The 17,861-nt window shown below is 39.8% G+C and overlaps 1 protein-coding gene across 3 annotated transcripts in view; it reads left to right on the forward strand.

The window, feature by feature from the left end:
- The window catches only part of gria4b (glutamate receptor, ionotropic, AMPA 4b), a 113,475-nt gene that overhangs the window by 45,847 nt on the left and 49,767 nt on the right, over window positions 1-17,861 (forward strand). For all 3 annotated transcript variants that reach the window (XM_034889566.1, XM_034889567.1, XM_034889565.1), the window contains exons 3-4: window positions 9,085-9,324; window positions 17,214-17,398. In XM_034889566.1, coding sequence (XP_034745457.1) covers window positions 9,085-9,324; window positions 17,214-17,398 — 425 coding nt within the window. The remainder of the gene's footprint in view (window positions 1-9,084; window positions 9,325-17,213; window positions 17,399-17,861) is intronic.

Genomic DNA, 17,861 nt, shown 5'->3' on the forward strand with positions numbered 1-17,861 from the left:
CACACACACACACACACACACACACACACACACACACACACACACACACACACACACACACATACACACAGTAGAGGAGGCAGCTGTGTGTTGCTAGGTGCCAGGTTTAACAGGGACATACAGAGTGGTATCATATCATTTTGTCTTTTTCTAATATTTATACATATGTCTATGTTTCTGCTTTCTGTTACCTTCTGGTGTAACACAAAACACAATACTTATACGGTCTACAGCCGGTTTTTGAAAGCTCTTCCAGTTTTTTTCTGTTTTTGTTTCTTCAAATTAGGTTGTTTTTTGTCCCACTGGTTTATTTGTTTGTTGTATGTAGGACATTTTGGGGTAAGTCATGCAATAGACCAAGAAACAAGATCACATTTAGTTGCAGATCCTGGATTTCTTAAATCAAATTTCTTAACATTGCAAATTATTATTGATTATTCTTGGTGTTTTCTTATTAGTTAATGTGCATGTCTGTTTTTCAATGCAGATTTAAAAAATATTTCTAAGATTAAAATGACGTGTGAAAATACAGCCTTAGTTGGGGTTATAGGGTAAATATGTTTTAATATAGAATTTGTGTACTTTCCAACAAGCGAATAATCAGTGTTTTGATAGGATGTATAGTGACTCTTTAATTTTTACAATTTGTATGTGTTGCAGTTCTGCTAGCTTTAGTTTTCATTTGACTTCTTCCTTTGTTTCTCTACGACAAAGACAGTGCTGGGAAGTGTATCACTATACAAAACATAACTTAGCAAGAATGTCATTCTTTTTTGCAGATATTTGGTATCACAAACCAATTTCTTTTAAGTAATTAGTTGTTAAGTTTCATCAGGAATGTACGCAATGCTACAGTGAGAATAATTTTGTTGCCAAGCCTTCAAAATGTGAACCTGTTCAACTAAGTAATTAATCCTTTAAATAAAGGAAATGTGAGCTTCGTTGAAGCCACTACATTGTGTCTGACAGTGTCAATAGAGGTGTTGAATTAAGGAAGGGAATTGAGCAATCACTTGCTGCTGTGATCCTGTTCAAAATGGCTGCCTGCCCAGCGCAAGCCCTGTGTACGGTCGGTAAAATAGTGATGGTTTCTTTTCATCTGGACTGCTCAGACAAGACACCTGTATTGATTTTTTAACTCGTTGAAACTATTACGGACACAATGGGCTTCATCCTCGTCCTTTCCATCCTTTTTCATAAAAAGCTTCCAGTCAGGTTGCTTGCTCCTTTGTGAGTCAATGAAGACATCTTACAACCATTACACACGCTTCAATAGCTGATGATGATGGTGATAGAAAATACAATAAATGGCTTTTTACAGAAATTCCAGTCACCAGATGTGTCTTGAAAAGTTTCTTACACACAATATATTTGTTTCGGAAATGGTCTTTTGTCTAAATCTCAAACATTCCATCCTTTGAAATGTTGATATTTTAAGAAAGAATTGCTATCAATTCTCATAACTTTAATACAGTTGAGTTCAACCTTATTACATATGTAATGGATGCTAAAGCAGTTTATAAAGTTGTTCGACCATTATAAAGAGCCAAATAAGAAAATGAATACTGCATCTGTCCAATCAGGCAGAAATATGATAAAAATGCAACATATTTGCTTTTAGTCCAGTAATAAAAGATAAGGCTGATGTTTTATACTTTCTTATTTCATTTAAAGTGAATCATATTTCGGAAGAAAATGGTTGAAAGTCTAGAGTTAGGTACAATAAATGTTTTTGTTTTTGTTTTGTTTTTGGGGGGGGGGATTTGGGAACCAGTAGCTCATCAGGAATCAATTAGAATTACAGTTTATTTAAACATAATAAATCACTGATTGAGTCCACTGTGGGCAGAAACCATGCATATATTGTCAGCACACAGTTTTTCCATATGTGTGGCTGTTTTGTTATTGGCATTAGCATGTTGATTGACTGTGTAGTACCTCTGTGTAAGTCATTCCAACTGTTATCTTGTGGATTGTTTCATTGCAAGATGAAGAAGAGAAAAAAGCTATGTATACGTACTTTAATTACTGTTCTGGTGATTTATGCCACAACATTTTTTGCATATATAGCTTTGAAAGGCTGATGGATCTTAGGTAGTTACTGTAGGAGAAATCCAGGAAGCCATACATAATGCTGGTTAAACATTCCCTAATTCATCAGTCAGTGTTCCACTTTTCCTCTGAAATGTGATTGACTGAAACAGGTTTGGATATTTGACTGGGAAAAGATTTGAGATCCAAACAATTTGCAATATCTCAAAATCCAGTGGATTGACTCCCCAGTAGGCAGCATGTATTGGATGTTTTTGCTCTAAAACAAGTGGTAAATAATGGAGGTTTGTTCTGTGGAGCCAAGATCAATATATTGACCGGGCAGAGGTCAGTGGCAGCCATCATCAAACTGCCCTTTTGCTGTGGGGAGGGCCTGACACCTGGGGGACCGAGGGGGAAATGTGTCCCCAGCACCAGACCTTATCCAACTGTCCATGGATTTACACAGAGCACTGATGACAAAGCAGTTCAAAGTATTGCTTGTCAGTGGTACCGTATCGGGAAAGCTTGTCTGTTTCAAGCTTCACATGATTCCTGGCACAAGATGCACTTCAGCCAAATTCACCCAAATTAGTTTTTATTGTAAGACGTGAGTTGGTTTCTGCTGTGTTATGTAAAAATGATAGGAGAGCTTCTGCTGCATTGCTCTGTTAGTGTGTCACACACAGAATGTCTGGCCCATCGATTACAGGGAGCTGCAGTGGCTGTGTGTGTGTGATCTGACCTGTTTGTGCAGTGGAGTGTGAGGCCAATGGATGCTGTTTCAGGGTCAGTGCTGGTGTGGGACTAAATGGACCAGTCCAGGAGGCTGGCCCATCACTAGTGGCCACCCACTCACTGTCAGTACTACTGCTGTCACATCACTACTAGGTCATAAAGAGCAAACTCGGTTTGATACAACTTGACTCTGATGGATTGCTATTGGCCACTGGAGCAATCGTCTGGATGTTCGGTGAAGCTGTGTGTCTCAAAACACGTGTCACATCTCAGACTGACTTCAAGTCAATTGGACATTTTTTCTGAAATTCTTTTTTTTTTTTTTTTTGAAAATGGGTTGTCTTGTCTTGTGAGACCCAGCTACAAACAACAGATTGCTGAATGACGTCTTTGTTTAATGACATAACAAGATGACGGGTGATGACAAACTATCGTTGTCGGCATTTATAATGGCAGATAAATAGATATTAAAAAAATAAAATAAAACTGACGAAACACCCTTCAACCATGTTATGAGTGTTGGCGTTTGTTATAGTTTGTCCACCAGAGTGCTCTCTACAATGTCCCTATCAGCAACACTTGTGTTTGACCCTTTAAGTTTCATTTCTTAAATTTGTATTTTTTTCTACATTCTATTTATCAGAACTTAAATTATTTTGATGTTCCTCTGTTCTGTTGTGAGAATTAAGCAAACAACTTTATTTGTAAACTGCCTTATCATATTACTTTATTGAGGACTCATAAATAACTGCAAATAACAAATGGTAGTGACATCTGTTTATGGTTTACTGCATTTTTTCTTAAGATGCATTTTTTCTTAAGATGTATATATATATTATATTATATATGTATATATATAAATCCCCAAAAATCTGTATCAATATTGGCCTTGAAAATCCTTTATTGGTTGGGCTTTTCTTTTTTTTGTCTTTACTTAAAGAGGTCATTGTGTGCAGCATTAAGGAACAAGACACTGAAGACAATTAATTCTTCATGCTTTTGGGTAAAAAGAGCCCAAGTAGTAAGGACAGGGAGTGACTGCATGGGAATGCAGAAGTGATCCCCATGCTTGTCCTCAGGGAAAGATACTGAGCAGGCACGGGGCAAGCTGTTGGCGGTTTATGGTTTAAATGGATTACTCCTTCATAGCTGAGGCAATCAATCTATTTTAATGAAATGGATGAACACTCATCACCTGCCATTTGGCATGTTCCTCAGTCCTGTACTGAAGTACTGTGCCAGAGCTTCTCTGGGCAGAATGTCTCATTGGCAGCTCCTGAATGTGTGGAAATGTGACCTTGAAAAGATCCTTTGTTATGCTTATAGTTAGATTTAATGTAAACCATGAATTAATCTAGGACGTATTTCAGCATCCAATGTGCCACGTCTGAAAGGCAGCCCATTGGACAGCTGCTTCAGGATTTCCAAACATACACTTGTGTTTTTCATGATGTTTTTATGGCAGTACGATTTTTCTTTAAACTGGGGTGGAAAGAAGTTAGAACATTTACTCAAGTACTGTGCTGATACACAGTTATGAGGTACTTGTACTGTCCACGTTCTGCTTCTTTATACTCTACACTTAACTGCAATTCAGAGGGAAATAATGTACTTTTTACTCCACTAATTTTGATTGAACTTATTTTATTACTTGTTATAGATTTAGATTAATAATTAAAAATATGATCAATAAATGAGTTATAAATTATAATGTTAAGATAAGAATTTACAGTCTATGGATAAAAAGATTGATCCCTGGAAAAAAAATCATAATTAAAATGAGCCCCACCAGTTGCAGTATTAAAGTAATGTCCACATTGATTCATCATTATTTTTGTAACTTTAAGTATATTTTGTTGCCAGTACTTTTGTGTGTTTCCTTACTTCTGAATGCTTGCAGAAAATACACAAAAATATATATACATAGATTTTGTGTAAGATTTCTACATGTAAACATTTCATTAACTTCTAAAAAATATATATTAATAACAGTTATTAAGCAGAGCAAAAATGGTAAACATAACACTGGAAGTTAATACCCTTCAGAATAGAAAAGTCTCCCTGTAATCCGGACAGGATTATTTTAGGAATGTCTAGTGAGAACATCAAAAAAGCATCTATAAGCTTATTTAAAATTGTGTTTACATTTACATACATGTACATTGGATATTACTGTCAGTTATGTCCTGTCTGTTGTCCAGCATGTTTGTGATGGTAATGTATGAGTGTGCTTTCCCAATCAATCCAATTGCTTTTGGTTTATTGGGCCTATTTGTCTGAATGTCTCCATGCAAGTGGGGCAGAGAAATGTCCTTCATTTAAATGTGTAGTTAAAACAAATGATAAATAAATGATAAGTTGTGGTGGTGGTATTATTATTGTTTTTGATTTGTTATCCGTTTTGGTTCAACATAATTAGATGAGTTGAACCCTAGTGGTGTGAATCAGTCATCGGTCATTACAGACAAACAAAGCAGGGGCAGACAAAGGTCGAGTCACGCTGTAAGGGTTTCTCACATGCATACTGATGTCTTGTTATTCAGACTGGTATTTCTGCATAATAGCAATGCAGCATCTACAGAGAGCGTGTGGGTTGACATCTAAGTATTCAGGGATGTGTGTTTGTGTGTGTGTGCACGTGCGTCATCTCATCCCTCGAGGGGACATCATTGGGCTCTGTGGATTCTCCAACCTCTGAACTCCTTTCTTGGTTGAGTGGACACTCTCTCTACCACGAATCCTGCGAGCCTTCGGTCCTCAACATGAACACACACACACATGCACATGCACACGCACACACACGCACACGCACACGCACACGCACACGCACACGCACACACACACCCTTAGAATAAATGTTAGCCACAGTTGCTTTTTGGGAAGCAGGTGTGTATTCATATTTGCTTTTACACTCCTGCAGTTTTTTTTTGCTCCAGCATCCAGATGTTCTCTGTAAATTACCTACACTCTTTTTTTCATATGAACAAGTACCCAAACTGAGAAATGTATGTTTTTTATTTTAATTTTTTATCCCCTATACGTGCAATAACCAGGGAGAATGCTGTTTGTTGTTCGATCTTCAGGATTCAACCAATCAAGTCATTCAATTTCAAATTACTATCATTGGCTCATCGAGACATTGACTAAAACAACAGCCACTGAACAACAACCTATAATCTAAACATGCAATAACCGATTGCTCTGGCCACTTGGGGGCAGCGGAAACAAGTTGTGGACAAAACATTGACAAATGAATGTCTTTTAAGTTGAGAAGACAAACTTGTTAGCAAATAGTTGCCTATTTACACAACCCGCAGATGAATGTAAGTCCAATATTTCACACACAAGTAGTCATGTGATTCAGTGATATTAAAAACAAAAAAAACAAAAAAAAAACTGACTGTAGCTGTTTTAAAGACACATGGACAAATCTTGGCTGGCTAAATGACCCAACCAACATCCCTAGAGGAATAATTGTACTCATAAAGTGAGTTTGCTGGCTAGATAGTAAATTAGCTATTCAACTGGAGTACATAATTGTCTCTGCCCTTGGCTTGTACTGTAAGCTTGCTTGCAGGTTTGTTAAGGTCAATCAAACACATACACCATCCCACACACTCCACGCTTGGAGGCTAAAGGAGCAAAAATACATTTTTTCCCCCTTTCAGTGAAATATTACTAATCCTCTCTTGACATTATTTATTTGAAATGTAGAGATATGATGCTAGATATTTACCTGTTTAAAAATCTTAAAATGACATAAACCCTTCTTACTCATTGTGTCAAACATCATTCTGCACAGTGAAGATCAAACATCCAACTGAAGTAGCAATCCACTAAAGTGAAGGAGGATTTCATCATTATAACCTTTAAGTTTTAGATTTCAGTTGGACTTGAAAGTTGAGTCATCATTTGAGATTAGGTAAATTTAATTCACAGGTTTCTTTCTAGTTAAGTACAAATCTTAGGATCTGTTGTAATACCTCTCCACACTGACACTGTCTTTAAATGAGTCACGACAAAAGGAAAAGCAAACTTTTAACTAGATGTGATGTTACACAAAGCCCTACGACTGTACAGTCTTGACTGTCCTATTTATCTAATACTGTAGTTCCTGGCATCTCTGTGTGTAGAACAGAAGAAGCATTTCTTTCCTTTTTCTGCCTCTGACTTGTTTGTCTCACTGCGGATAGAAGCTGCAGGCAGGTCAGAAAGACTCAGACTCTCTCTCTCTCTTTCTCTCTCTCTCTCTCTCTCTCTCTCTCTCTCTCTCTCCCTCTCTCTCTCTCTTTCTGCATTTGGAATGGAAACAATGACTTTTTCAGTAAAGTAGCCCTCTTGTTTGCTTCCTCACCCGCCATTTTCCTTTAACAACGGGAACATCTTGAGCTCTTCTTTCAGTTTGCCGCTCGCTCTGATTCTCCTTGTACCCGGAACCTGGCAGAAGATGGTCATTATCTTCCCTTTCTGTTGCTGTTCTGTGTGTGTGTATGTTTGTGTGTGTGTGTGTGTGTGTGTGTGTGTGTGTGTGTGTGTGTGTGTGTGTGTGTGTGTGTGTGTGTGTGTGAGAAAAGTAAAAAATGGGCAATTATAGTATGTCTCTTGTAGACAGCCAAACCTTTCCATAATGAGATCTCCTTAAGCAGGACACACTCTCTCTCTGTGTGTGTGTGTGTGTGTGTGTGTGTGTGTGTGTGTGTGTGTACACTGCACAGCTTGTGTAGACTTTATGAAAATGTGAAGTTTCCATTTAATTCAAAGTCTGACCAATAAAACACAACAGATGCAGATGCAGGTTCAGCTGTTTTGATGTCATGATGCAGTGCAGCATGAATGTGATGTGTTTGGTAATGGGGAAGATGTCTTTGGGAATATATATCTACACAACAGCAATGGGAACGTTTCAAAGCGCCGCTAGGAAATGTTGGTACTGTTGTTGCTGTATAAATGGGGGGTTAAAGAACAGCTTTTAAGATGAAAGCATCAGAGGAAGCGGATGTTTGGTTTTGATCTCTGTTTACTGCATTCAGCAGTTCCCTTGAAAGGATTTAAAGTGGTAATCAGTGGGATAATGGTTTGTTATTTTGTCCCCAGTCGCCGTGCTAAGCATTCATAGCTGTGGTGATTTTTGCACCGCATTTCCCAGCCTTCAATTGTCATTCAAAACAGTGTGCATTCTTTTGTCTTCATCATCTGCTCAGGTGCATTTGTCAAATAGGGCTATCACTGCTCGTTAACTATACTCACTTCTCTTTCTATTAATCCGTACCAAACTGGAAACCACACTTCCTGTGTGCTGTTATTAATTTCCTGGCATTGTGTCATCATTAAACATGTTTCTCTGGAGATGAGCCCTCATTGTGTTTGTTATTGTTTTTGCTCCAACACAATGAAATTATCATGGGAGAAATGACACAGCACTGTGGAGATAGGCTAGGTTTAGCAATGCAAGACTATGGAAACAAGGGCTCAAATGACTGTGTAATAGGAAAGGGGTTTTAATGAAGAGCCCACAGAGATCACCCAACTGTGTACTTCCTCTCCGCTTAGAGTTTTAGTGTCTGTCTCAAAATCTCATAGAGGTCCTCTCTACTGTATATACAGTATGTACTTGCCCTGATGAAGGCATAAATGGCAGAAACGTGTTGTCATTTTATAATGATTTAGCCAATAATATGTTAAAGGCTTTTTAAACTTTACCCTTGTAGTGTCTCAGTTTCCTTCAATGCTTTTAGCCATGTGTTCTTCTTAGCTTCTTAGTTTGTTAGTAGAGAGCAATGCAAAGATAAAAGACCAAAATAAGACTCCAAATGAATAACACAGATTCTCTGTGTCTGCTTGATGTGTGACGTTTTGTTATCATAGAAGATAATATGATACATAAGGAATATCCTAGATGTTTAGCCAAAGTCTCAACCCAGTCATGGACAATGATAATAATTGAGTACAGTAGATTGACAGACAGTTTATGATGAAAAGAAGGAAACAAACAGATTGGTTAAATGATTTAAGAGAAAACGCAGAAAGAGCCAATCCATTGTAAGCACAGGAGGAATGTGGAATAACCTGCTTAGATAAATGCTTATTGAGAAAGAAATGGTGTTTATGAGTCCTGGTGGGACAAGGTTGCCTTCAAGATTCCACCTTGGCTTTGTTTGGTCAATTTCATTGTTTGTGATTCCCTTGACATTTTAAAACATCTTTCACAACCCAATTCACAAAAATTAATGTTGTGTTTTCTCCCAATCCACATTAACTCTATGTTCTTATTTAGCAATTGACGAAATATTTTGTTTCTGTTGATTTCGTCCCCAGTTTGCTCCCAGTACTCCCGAGGTGTCTTCGCCATCTTCGGCCTGTATGACAAGCGCTCGGTCCACACGTTGACGTCCTTCTGCAGCGCCCTGCATATCTCCCTCATCACGCCCAGCTTCCCCACCGAGGGTGAGAGCCAGTTCACCCTGCAGCTCCGGCCGTCCATCCGGGGGGCGCTCTTGTCCCTCCTCGACCACTACGACTGGAACAAGTTTGTCTTTCTGTACGACACCGACCGGGGTGAGTGATGAGGATGGACTGCCTTTATCTTTCCTTTGGTGTGTGTGTGTGTGTGTGTGTGTGTGTGTGTGTGTGTGTGTGTGTGTGTGTGTGTGTGTGTGTGTGTGTGTGTGTGTGCCGTACTTCAGATGCATTTCTCATCTGACAACCTTTAAAAGTACTGAGTGAACTGATTCTGCTACAATGTGAACAGTAACTGCACATGGACAACATTTTGTCAAACCCAGATTCTGAATATATAATGCCACATAAGATTTACAGTAAAAAAACAAATGCAAACCCAACTGCAGTAACTGAACTTGGGCTACGTAATGTCTGAGCTCTAGGAGCTGTCTAGCACTTACTGCACTCTGTTCCACAGGGAAACAGACAACAGATACAGCAAGAAAGCTAAACATGTATCAAGTTAAAGCTACTTAGTGAGCTAGCCATTGCTACCCAAAACAAAATGTACTTAATTATATACTGACAGTAAACTGAATATCTTTGAGATGTGGAATAACAACATCTAATTGAAAATAATCCACAGATTAATCAGCAATGAAAACAATCGTTAGTTCCCGCCCCAAAAGAGATTTGCATCCCGTCTTCTGCCAACAGTCAATGTTTATTTCTTTTAACCATGATCATTCTATAACTTTAGCTACTGTAAGTAGGTGCCGACTTAACCAAACCTTTAACATACACGTGGCAGATCAGAAAAAGCTCATTAGAGTTGTTTTTGGTACCAACAAAAGACCGATTTCATTGTTCAGGTATGAGGACCTGTTGGATTATGTGCATGATGTAATGCAATAAATCCAGTTTTAAGGAATTAAAAAATGTCACCAGCCCTAAAACTTTACATGAACCTAAATATATGTAGATTTTATTCAACATAATTTAATTTAAGTTCAATAAATCTGTCAGCAGGTGGATACGTGGTGTTTCTTTGGCCTCATGCCTCCTACATGGCAAACACATGAATGAATGTTCCGCTAAAATAATGGCTGTTTTTAATCCACAAAATGTTTTGGGGCCATCGAGTGATCAATATCGCAGTGGAGCTACTGTTAGAAGTGTTGTGGATAGTGTGGGACACCTCTCTCCATCTGTCTCTATGGATTGTCCTCCTGAGGACGACAACTGCGTATTTCTTTCATCCGTGTGTGTTTCGCTCTCTTCGTTTTTTTTCCTTTTTCTTTTCTTTCTGTCCCCGACCCGGTCTTTACCTCTCTCCCCACATACACACTCACAGAGTCAATAGGTTTGTACTTACTCACCCCTCCTCCCCCCTCCCCGAGTCACATTTCCATTACTAGACTGAATGGATATGGGCTGCTGCTTGGATCACATCTCCACATCTCTCTTTCTTACATTTTCCAGAAGGTAGTCAGGGTTTTCATTCTTTCTATCTGCTGCTTTGGTGACTGCAGTGAGTGTTTGTGCAGATTGGATGTATAGGAGCAACAGAGGGAGGACCGTATCAAGATGGCCACCGTTCAGAACAATCATTCACACTCATTCCCTGCCTCGTTTTTCTCTTATCTCTAGTTGTACATGGTCCTCTCCTTTCAACAAAACCCACTTAAATGTAATACAAATTAGAAAAGTGTTCTCCAAAAACACAACAAAGGTTCCTTACTATACGACCGTGCAGCCTTACAGACACACAGACAGAGTTCAAGGTTGCTGAAAGGTGCCCTGCCACACTGTTTCAAGCCCTTCTAGTGTGGTTTAGAAAGCCTGCAGGAAGACTCAGCTCGTTTTGCTTTGTACCCGTTCTTATTTATATTAAACAAGCTAAGCTGCTTGACTCTGATTGGCTAACAGCCAGCCAATGAGCGCCTGGCTATCAGCATCCCTTACCCATTGCAACTGGGCAAGCTCATGAATAGTAATGAGCTCAGGCAACATGACATCAGACTGACCAGCTTTTGTAATTGACCGGTTTTCTCTGTTTATTTCTTTTCAGTGGCTATAGCAGACGGAGGAGGTAGCAGTTTATTTTCACATTCACAACATAACACAAACACATATGGATCTAACATATTTCAAAAAAATGCAAGTAACGACGGTTTTGTGCAGCAGGGCACCTTTAAAGCCTCAATCTGGCATCTGAAAACTGATTCAAGATCAGCATTAGTCTTTGATGACGATACATATGTTCTTATGGTGTAATGTAATGATTATTTTAAATACTAGACACTTGAAGTGCTTTCTGGTTTGCCAATCAAATTCAGACAATGAACAGTGATGGCCACTGGCTGTTGGATGCAACAAAAGAAGGCATGGAAAATGAAAACAAATCTGGAATATGAATGCAACCATGACCTAACCTACATGATTGACCTTGTGTGGCGACTGTGTTATGTATTTTGTAAATTTACCCTAACTAGATTTTCTGCAATTGTGACAGCCCTACTGATGGCTCTGTCCATGGTGCTGAAATCAGTCTGCAGCCAGCAACTTATTTCAATTGACTGATCGCTGGTGTCTGAGCTCTGCCATTCTGTTGAAGTTGCTGTCATCCTAACAGTGGGAAACATGGATTGTCGAGGAATACAACACAGCAGTTACGTTGGATTTTTTTACTCAAGGGAATCCATTAGTGTTGCATTCAAAGTACTCCAGTTTAATTTGAAGGCAGTTTTTTGTCTTTAATTTGTCTTTCTGCATAAAAGCAAAGTACTGCACAAACATTATTAGAAATTTTAATAATTGTGAATTTTCTATTTTTTCGTGTGTGTGTGTGTGTGTGTGTGTGTGTGTGTGTGTGTGTGTGTGTGAGAGAGTGACTGAGTGACTGAGAAAGTGTGTGCCTTTGCACGTCAGTAGTGCCTGACTGTATACATACATGTTAGTGTTCTGTATGTGCAGGCAAGTGCTTTTAGGAAGGCTTTTGGGTGCAGGATGCAGCACTTTGGCCTGAGGATTTCTTTCACACACACACAGGGCCAGGCATTCATCCAGTATCGACTACAATGTAGAATCAGCCCACGCATGGCTGAACTCAGTCAATGAGTGCCAGTCTGATTCCCTGCATCAAAGCACCAGAGATACAAGGGGCTGGATACCGTAGCAATGTAATGAGTGCTATTCCTTTTAGCTTTTCTCACAATTCCTAGAAATACGTTCTCATACAAAAAAAACACAAATAGAGGTAATACAAACATAATAATATACAAAAGGAATCCAGGAAATGTTTTAGAGAAGATAAGTGAAAGGAAGCTGCGAAGATAGAAGAATAAAAATAAAATGAGATGAAATACAAATCTGGAAAAAAAAGATTGTAGAGGAGAGGAAACGAGAGGAGAGGAAAGTGATGGGGGAAATAAGAGATTAGGAAACAATAGAGGAGGGGAAATGAATGGAAAGGAAATAAGAGAAGGGGAGAGGAGAGAAAAGGATATGAGGGGAAACCAGGAGGGATGAAATGACACGAGAGGAGGGGAAACAAGGAGGTAGGAAAGGAGTGGAAATTTAGAGGAGAGAAAACAAGAAAGTAGGAAAAGAGAGGGGATGAGATAAGATGAAAGGAGGGAGGAAAGGCATTGAAAGGAAACAAAGAGGTAGGACAAGAAAAGAGAGGGAAAAGAAGGTAGTAAATTAGAGGAGAGGATTTTAGAGGAAACTAAAAATAAGGATCTGAAACAAGAGGTGAGGAAAGCAGAGGAGAGTAAACTAGAGAAGAGGAGACAAGAAGAGTGGAAAGGAAAGAGAGGAGAAGAAAAAATAAGAGGAGAGGAAAAGATACAAGATGATAGGAGAAGGCCGAAGAGAATTCCAGGGGATTGGTAAAGAGAGCCGAGGGGAAACGAGAAAACTAGAAGAGAGAGAAGAGGAGAAGAGAGCATTAAAAATTAGAAAAGATGAGAGGAGATGAAGTGAAGAGCCAAAAAGGAAGTAAAAGAGAAAAGGGAAAAAAAGAAGAGCAGGAAACAAGACTATCTTTCTCTAACAGATGGACTGGTAGCAGCAGTGTGTGCAGGCCATGATGAATGGCTCGTTTTAAAAGCGTAAGCATCTCTATGCTCTCCGAAGAGCAAGAGGTGAAAGGATCAGGACTGGTTCAATGAGGAAGGATGTGGGCTCTGTAGACATACCCTGACAACATGCATCACACTGGAGGGAAAGATAGAGTACAGGCAGAAATCCCACACACAAAAACCCAGATGTGCACTTACTCTCCCCGCCACACGCTGCAGCTGCTTCCATCTAGTGTCCAGCTCTGCTCCCATCAGCACAACCTGTGTTAGTCTGCACACTAGCCCGTGGCTGTGTCTTTGATGCTGATTGCAGCTGGCTGTTGCTCCCCATACAGCCCCAGGGCTACACATTTATCAGCTGGTAATCAGCTGGCCCCTTGCTTGCTTTACTTTACTTGACTGCCGCCCCTGCGGTTTCCTGTCCATGCGCTTGGAACACCATGCGGCACAATAGAACATAGTGGGATATCAAAGATACGGGAGAAGCAACTCTCTCCAGTTGTTGGTTTGTATTTGATCAGATAGTGGTAAACGTGTGGGATGGGACTCCTGATTTGGATTTAGTCTTTATTCGAATACTTAGTTTCTATTCTAAACATAGCAATCTGCAGGCGAAAGGTATAGAAGAGTGTTTGTTAGCAAAATATTAAATAAAATGTTTTATGAGATGAAAATGCATTCAACACGTTTTTTATCCATCCAAACTAAATACTATGTCATTTGATTTGTGACCCTCTAGACTAATATGTGAAGCCATAAAAGTGCTTTGAATTAGCTCATAACAACAAGTGACCTTGCATATCAACAGATCCATCTCAGGCTGCTGAGGAAGGTGGTGAAATAGGAGTAGAAGCCAACCAACGTCCCCATGCAAAATTTTCGCCTTTAGTACTACTCGCTACCGTTGTTGCTCTTAAGACTACGTCATATTCACACGCCGCGGAGCTGCTGCTGTCCCCGGTTCGTTCATGAGAACGGGTTTGAATGGGTTTGACTCCCCAACAAAAAGGGTAGGAGCACACCAGTGTAATATTCTATGGTTTCACACCACAACACACTAACAGTGAGGTAAAACAGCTGTTCATTTGTAGCTAAAACAGCTCCAGTCAATACAGTCAATAGCAGCAAAGTAACTGCATCTACCACAGGGAGGTCTTTCTATCCCGGCCTTTGGCATCCTGCACAGCATCTCTCTCCTTCTTTCATTCTGTTTATTTGTCAGGAACTGTGGACAAAAAGCTTCATTTCAAACAATAAGAAGAGACGCTCTGTATCAGATTTAGCCACCAGCTACTCTTTGCCTGAAATCCCTGAACAGGTACACACAAACACCACTAAGTAAATGGAATTTGAATGTCTTGAAAGCAGCCTTAGTCATTTTTTCTGTTTTGGGTTTTCCTCCTAGGGAAAAAAACAACTAATGAACATTGATTCAAATGTATCAATTAGCCCAGTTCTGCTATTCAGCAACTGGCTATGTCCCCGAGAGAGGTCAGAAGTCACAAAATTGATAAAATGGGTAAATAAATAAACTGATGGTTGACTCCAGGGTTGTCAGGCTGTGGGTTCACCACTTTGATCCAGATATAGTCCCTACAGGATGGGGGTGTTACCCTTCCTTTTTATTCATTGCCGTCTTTATGTCAAAACAATGACATTCCCATGGGCCTTATCTGCAAATAATTTTAAATAAATATTTATTAATGAGAATGGTGAAAAAGTAAAGTCCTTTCATACATTAAAATATTATTGTAGCCAGGTTAAGATGTGAAAACATATTGTCTAATGAAGTATAATGAAATCAAATAGTTTTCTCTAGCAAGACACAAATGGTGGCGTCCTGTTGTCTACCATGAACTGCAACATGTGCATTTCCGGTCCAAGAGGAGACATTTTGTTGCATGTCGTTCCCCATCTCTCCCCTCTTGTTATGTCATGACGGTCTAATGTCTAATGACAGCTAATATTGGCAGCATAAAATCAACACAGGAAAGATGTGTTTGTCCTCACTACAGTAAAGACCTCATCAAAGCCCATTTTGTTCATTTTTACGTTTTGCAAAATGCAACCCCATTTGTCTTCAGTCATTATAAAGAAAAAGAACAATGATTGTGATCCCTTTGGGGTCTAGCTTCCAACAGTTTTAGTCAAAATGTCATGAACCAGCTCTTCCTTTAGGGCAAACTGAGGACTCTGGTTGGTGCATGTGTGAGCATGTGCATGAGTGTGTCGTCTCAACCAGCGGTCCCTCCTGGCACCGACATCTCTCTAATGAGGAGCAAAGGGCTGGGGAGGGAATAGACGTGGTGGAGAGGGAGCTGGGTTGCCAGAGCTCAGGTTAATCCACTAATTGGGAGCAAAGGGAGATGGGTTGCCAGATTGTTATGACCACAAGGAGGGTCCGTTTATGGGGGACATCTGTTCCTGCTGGAGAACAGCCGACCTCACAGCTCCCTAGTTTCCTCTTTGGCACTCGTCTTCTTTATATAGCAAGGCCCCCCCCCCATCCGCAACTCAAGAGTCTAGTGTTACATTGGACTCCTGGAGACAAGCCTGTTTCCCCGTCTGGACTAAGAGCCAGGATCTGGTTGAAAAACATAAAAGCTTAAGAGGAGTTTGCTTGAGCACAGTTTCTTTTTGATTGGATAGAGGTAGTCTTGCCAAACAGCAATTATAAGCAATGTGCTTCATTACTTCACATGGCCTAATATGCCACTTGTTTTTTGTTTTGTTTTTATAAAAGAATATATGCAGTTTTAATACACTTTATTAATCCTGCAAGGCAATTAAGCCAAGAAGTATATGGGGTGGCAGTAGCTCCGTCCATAGAGAATAGGGTTGGGAACTGGAGGGCTGATGATCAAATCCCTGTTCGGACTAAAGTATGCAGTGTAGACTGGTAGCTGGAGAGATGCCATTTCACCTCCTGGGCACTGCCAAGGTGCTCTTAAGCAAGGCACTGAGATTAATACCAGCTTCAGTTTAATCAGTAAACATATCCAGCAGCTGTTGCAATGACAATTTAAAATGCATTCAGGATTTTAACCAATGGATCTAGATCTGGATCGAAACACTTCATACAACATATTTCTCATTCACATAACCGCTGTAGTTCTTTGGAAGATCTTCTAAAATCTTACAATGTAAAAAGAACCTTCTATAATTCTCAAACACTAGGGCAATGGTTTGTGTTGTTTTGATGAGTGTGTTCCCATTTTGTTTGTGTCTTACAAATGTACACCAGCATGAGAATGCATGCATGCAAGGATCCCTTTCTTCAGTTGGTTTTGCTGATTTACAGTTGTTGTCAATAGCCAGCCAAGAAACATGGCAATGCGGCGGCAAAACGTAGAGAAAAAGAGTGATGGCCAACCAGGGGAATAAAGTAACGGAATTATTGCCGCCCCAATGTTCAGTAGTAGAGTGGTTTGCCTGCTAATCGGAAGGTTGGTGGTTTGATCCCTGGCTCTGCAGTTCTATGTGTAAGTGTCCTTGGGCAAGACACTGAACCCCGAGTTGCACCCAATTCTGCGCCATTGGAGTGTAAATGTGTGTGAGTGTTTACCTGATGAGCAGGTAGTCCCTTGTATGGCAGCCTTGGCCACAGTGTGTGAATGGTGAATAGTTTCTGTACTATGTAAAAGTGCTTTGAGTAGTCATACAGACTAGAAAAGCGCTATATAAGAACAGTGCATTTACATTTTACATAACATTATCTGCAGGTCTGTAACAGGACACAATACTGATCTCATGTATGCATACTGAACTCATCTTTGCCTACAATGGATGTACGTAAATACATACAATAGTATGCATTATGATGAATACAAAAATACTTGTGTATGGGGTAAAGTGAAGTGGTCCCATTTTTTTTTCTTTCCTCCCTTTGATGATCTTGTCGTGTGTGTTTGACTGCATCAGGATACGCCATGCTGCAGGCCATCATGGAGAAGGCGGGACAAAACAACTGGCAGGTCAGCGCCATCTGCGTTGAAAACTTCAACGATGCCAGTTACCGACGGCTCCTGGAGGATCTGGACCGGAGACAGGAGAAGAAGTTTGTCATAGACCTAGAGGCTGAGAGACTGCAGAACATGCTGGAACAGGTGATGCCACCATGACACCGGTTTAGTTGGTGTTTGAGATTCATCCATTATAATTATCTTTTGTCTTAATTTTTTTTACGTCTGGTTCAGAAGATTGTTGAACGCCTGCTACACATTTGCTTCAGCTTGCAAAAGTTGAAATGTACACTAGTTACTGAAATGTATTAGGCCCCATTCATATAGTGCTGTTTGGATCTACTTGTGGAGCTTCAACAGTGTTGTTAAATACACAATTTGTTGTGACACAGCTGTTTTTTCCACATTGTCTGCCAGAAAGGAAGCAGACTGATCCCCAGAGCATCCATCACATCACAGCAATTACCTTTAGACAACGAGTCCAGCCAATCAAGCATGTTAGCCAGACATATTTGGACGAGAAAAAGAAGGTGAACGGTGAAATTAGTTATTAAAATAACTGGATACTGGACTCCAAAATGATGCCCATTCATTCCAATAAAATATG

This window comes from Etheostoma cragini, chromosome 13 (assembly GCF_013103735.1).
Source record: "Etheostoma cragini isolate CJK2018 chromosome 13, CSU_Ecrag_1.0, whole genome shotgun sequence".
Taxonomy (NCBI): Eukaryota; Metazoa; Chordata; class Actinopteri; order Perciformes; family Percidae; genus Etheostoma; species Etheostoma cragini.